The following is a 5,000-nucleotide window of genomic DNA, read 5'->3' as shown; positions in this document are numbered from 1 at the left end:
AGAAGATACAGCATTTAGTTTACTGTCATAGAGGAGTAAGTAAAGCTAAAATATTCAAGTTTAAGAAACAGCAATCAGAAAATGCTATTTTCCTACACATCAGCTGAAATCAATTAACCGATTACCAAACATTTTGCTGATTAATTAAATAGTTTTAAATAATGAATCAATAATTATTCAATTAATTGTTGCAGTCCTAGTCATGTTCAACATCCAAGGCTGTAATGGCTGTTTGGCAGTTCAGTTAAATACAGTAAATGGTCTGAATATAACAGTATGACATTTTGTTTTTTAAAAAAATGCTTTTTCCAGCATTATGTATTGAGTGAAGATTGATGAAGGATAGAACTACACGAATTTCAATAATTTCAGCATAAGGCTGCAATAACAATACGAGTGCACTGTACATTGTTAGGGCCAAGACAAATGTAGACAATCACTTTAACAAAACCTTAAACAAAGACTGAATACACATGAATGCTAAGATAATAGTATTTTTGTCATGCCCAGTTGTTTTACATCTGGAAGTACTTATTGGGAAACAACCAAAAGAACATATTGCCTCTTTAAGGTTCCATTTGTTATAACTTCCTGCAGATGGCACATAAGCCCTGATCAACTGGCCTAGACTGATGATCTTCCAAGTGTGTGAACCACAGTGTGTGGTCTTTCTGAGCAAAGAAATCTGGATGATACACGAGGCAGTTTGCCAGTGCCTTTAGTTTTTGTCGACTATGCATAGCAGACAAACTTGTTGCCAGCTGCTTCAGCCTCCAACCCCCCTCCTTTTGAGGTTTCCAGTGAAGAAGACATGGTATGCTTATGTGGTTGTTGCGAAATAGTTGTGATTATTGGCCATGTTTGGTAAATACTGAGTGCCCCGCGACACACAGGCACTCACTCACTCACTCACTCACACACACACACACACACACACACAGACACACACACACACTCACTCACTCACTCTCTCTCTTACACACACACACACACTCACTCACACACACACGCACACACACACTCACACTCTCTCTCTCTCTCTCTCTCTCTTACACACACACACACACACTCTCACTCACACACTCACTCACCAGATCGCACGTCATGGTCCAGATCCTTCACTTTGATGATGGCGTCTGAGATCCCGGCCTTCGTCTCGCGGTCTCTCACTAAACCTTTAATTCCCCTGTGCACCTGAGTCAGGCAGATTAATCAGGTCAAAGACATGATGCACATGCAGTGCCTGTCTGTCCAATTATGCTAGCAGATTGTTTTATGCGTGCGTGCGTGCGTGCGTGCGTGTTACCTGTTCCATATATAGCAGCAAGGCTTCTTTATTGTTGTACCATTCCGTTGGTAGCTCACTAGCATGGGGATATTTATCACAGGACAACTCCACTGTCACCTCAAAACAGTTGGTGTGGAGGTAGCTAAAATCGTTCATACCTACACACACACACACACACACACACACACCACATACAGAGAGAGAGAGAGAGAGATAAACAAACAGAGGTTAAGCAGTATAACACATCAGACAGTAATCAATGATACAAGTCAAGCCTTTCCTCATGTGTATGTATGCAGTTCAAGAGAATTATTCTCCATAGCTGTGTTCGAAATGCTCTCTCGTTCCCAATATAGGGCATTATGTAGTGAAGTAGCCACATAGCAAACACTTCATAGTGAGTGAACGAGTGAATATGTCGAACACAGGTTATGTCTTCACTCTTTGGTCAGTGTATACGTACTCCCCGGTAACGTGTGCCAGTCGGCTCCGTTAATAATGTTGTTGTGGTCCGTCAGAAAGTCCTCGTAGTGACAGATGCGTCTGTCGTGGTTGGCCATGACCCGGTTGGAGGAGGCGTACACCATGGCGAGCCAGCGGAAGAACTCGTTGTCGGCGGTGGGCGTGTCGGCCCGGGGGATCCAGTTGCGAGTGCAGTCGTACGGGTAAGTGACCACCAGCTCGCCGCCGTGGAGATTGGCGCTCAGGACGAAGGGGATGGCTTGCATCCAGCTGATCACCGCACGCGTCTCCGGGGCCACCTGAACGAGTGAACAAACCGTATGGATTCAGGTGCTCACATGACTTTATACTTGAGATGTATACGTGTAGCAAGAAGAATTGTAAATGTTTTCATCCAATGTAAAAAAAAAGACCTAAAACCTAAAACTATTTCAGGTGTAAATGTGTTGTGTTTTGATGCGTCATCACACATCTGCTAGATGGAAAGCCGCAATCATAGTTGATTAGTGTCAGTGTAGTAGCAGGTTAGTGACGGGGACATTAAAGGGATAGTTCGGGTTTTAAGACACGAAGTTATATGGGTTCCCTGTCAGCAACGTTGTGCATCAGCACTGACTTACCCCCCGACAGCGTCCTGTGAGCCGAGATCCAGCCGGTTTTTGATAGTTTTTGATGCCGGACTATTTTCTTCAGCAAGTTTCTGGGGTCACGAAAGTAAAGTGTTTTTCTTCTCAAAACCATATGCGTTCAACAGAGTGATATATTTGCACCACAAAAACGTTGTCCAGCTGTCAGTAGCGCGCAGTGATAGGAATCGCGAAAAATAAGTAAGTGATAACGAGGTTTGAATTTTTCCTGGACAACGTTTTTGTGGTGCAAATATATCACTCTTTTGAACGCATATGGTTTTGAGAAGAAAAACACTTTACTTTTGTGACCCCAGAAACTTGCCGGACTACTTTCTTCAGCATCAAAAACCGGCTGGATCTCAGCTCACAGGACGCTGTTGCGGGGTAAGTCAGTGCTGATGCACAATGTTGCTGACGGGGAACCCATATAACTTCGTGTCTTAAAACCCGAACTATCCCTTTAAGAAACACACTCTTTCTCAGGGTAAGTCTATGGGTGCCTCTCATTCGTCTTTTATACATCCTCCCTTCCTTCCTCGGTCCTCGTCCTCACTGATCTACGCAAAGAATGATGGGGCGGCAACAATGGGATAGTCTATCCAGTGTTAGTTATAGATCAGTGGGAACGAGCCTGGAGGACCGAGCATCGAGGATCGAGGATCGAGGATCGAGGACAGAGGTTGAGAGGCACCCCGTGTGTATAACTTAACTCATTTCAGATTGTTTTGCAGGGGGGGATGGGAGGGCTGTGTCTTACTGTGGCGTTCTCTTGTGTGTAGTACTCTGGCAGAGGGATGTAATGGTTGCTGACTTTCTTCTTGTCCACGGCCACCTCCTTCTCATCCCACATGATGTTGTTGAGGTCAGCAAAGTTGTGGTTCATGTCGATGCCTTCGTAGCTATAGCGACCGTCAGCCCAACCAGCCAGCTCGGAACCCTATATGACTGAGACTGTTTAGAACTCATCCACGCGCTCTGATTGGTTGCTTTACCCCAAGGTCCCACCCTCACGCACCTTCTTAAAGGCCTGCTCGTAGCCATCGGGGTTCATGGACGGCAGCAGATGGATGCGTGTCATTTTGACCAGGCGGACGACCCTCTCGTTGTTCTTCTTGTACTCGCGGCAGATGTACTGCATGAGGTTCAGGACCAGCTCGCGCCCCACCACCTCGTTACCGTGCATATTAGCAACGTAGCGGAACTCCGGCTCACCTAAATCACATACACACACACACACACACACACACACACATTTACACCAATGATCATTATGCTCCTACATTTCACTGTTTAAAAGGACTGAAACGGACTGACAAAGGAAGCCTGACTCAATACATTATGTTCTAATCTAATGAAAAGAACATCACTATAAAAACAGTCAGAGGGAAGAAGTAAAACAATTCAGCAAAGTTGGGAAAAGAACAAAGGCTGGTTCAATTTGATTGAAGAATGAAATCTCCCAGGGGTCTGTCTGGCATAGAGTAGAGTGGCAGAGAATCAAAAGAACATCTGAAGAGAAGAGGGCCTCTTCTATGTCAACAAGAGCGTGTGTGTGTGTGTGTGTGTGTGTGAGCGTTTGTGTATATTTGTGTGTGTGTGTGTGTGTGACATACAATGTTAGTAAGACATATATTTACATTTAAGGGATGGTCAGGGTTCTCTTCTTAAAAGGACACGTGTTTGGTTCTTCCAGACAGTATTTGTGCACATAATGTCTCCTAACACAAGCACACCCACGAAGGCTGCATTTGAAGGGCAGCCATCCCTCATGTTCATGGAGCAGCCCACTGCAGAAGGACACACGCTATTCTCTCAATTCTCTCTGCACTACAGGCCACAGCTGTTACTGCTCAGCTTCTGGCATTTATAAAATTCACACCGCTTTACTTCGCTTTCATGTGTCCAAGTTTGGATATCAACATCCTGCTTGATAATAACCTCTAAGGACAGTGATACTGCCACGTTGGCAAACTAGTTTTGTAACGCAGGCTGACTCATGATTAAGTCTTTACGGAGTCTGTAGTCTTGTTTTAAGCGTATTTTCTTGGCTTTTTGCCTTCGCCCTGATAGGACCGTGAAGAGAGACAGGAAGCGAGAGGGAGAGAGAAATAAGATGGGATCGGAAAACAGCCGCAAGTCAGATTGGAACCCAGGTCCCCGTGGGCACTTGGACGTGAGTGTGGTGCGGTGGCTGCTGTGTGCGCCACAGCTGGCCCTGTGCTTTACTTGCATAACAACTTAACTTGGTCCCGCGGATACGCTGGCGACTACGCCGCTGCATCCGGCATCTTTTGTCTTATTGTGGCGATGTCTTTTTGTGTGGAGTGCTTTGGGTGGCACTCCTGTGCTGTGTGTTTTGTTTGTTTGTTTGTTTGTTTGTCTGTAAAGCACTTTGTGCTTTGTGCTTGAAAAGTGCTGTATAAATCAATTTCATTATTATTATCATAACAATGACTGTTAACAACAACAACAGAATAGCCATGATGAGTGTATGTGTGTCCGTGGTTTAGTGACAAACCTGGATAAGTTAACTCAGAGTAAATGGTAAACGTCCTAATAGAAGAGCTGTAAGGCTTTATTCTCCTAACAAAACAATACCATTGGGCTCTTCATTTAGGAGG

At 44.8% G+C, this 5,000-nt stretch overlaps 1 protein-coding gene across 1 annotated transcript in view; it reads right to left on the bottom strand.

The window, feature by feature from the left end:
* Window positions 1-5,000, bottom strand: part of cpxm1a (carboxypeptidase X (M14 family), member 1a) — an 11,636-nt gene that overhangs the window by 1,521 nt on the left and 5,115 nt on the right. Inside the window, exons 8-12 of the mRNA XM_062522910.1 lie at window positions 3,395-3,591; window positions 3,137-3,316; window positions 1,752-2,049; window positions 1,307-1,446; window positions 1,092-1,194 (exon numbers count right to left, since the gene is read on the bottom strand). Of these exons, the coding sequence (XP_062378894.1) occupies window positions 1,092-1,194; window positions 1,307-1,446; window positions 1,752-2,049; window positions 3,137-3,316; window positions 3,395-3,591 (918 nt within the window). The remainder of the gene's footprint in view (window positions 1-1,091; window positions 1,195-1,306; window positions 1,447-1,751; window positions 2,050-3,136; window positions 3,317-3,394; window positions 3,592-5,000) is intronic.

The sequence above is a fragment of the Sardina pilchardus genome, chromosome 20 (assembly GCF_963854185.1).
Source record: "Sardina pilchardus chromosome 20, fSarPil1.1, whole genome shotgun sequence".
Classification (NCBI taxonomy): domain Eukaryota; kingdom Metazoa; phylum Chordata; class Actinopteri; order Clupeiformes; family Clupeidae; genus Sardina; species Sardina pilchardus.
This window is presented reverse-complemented; position numbering and strand designations above follow the sequence as displayed.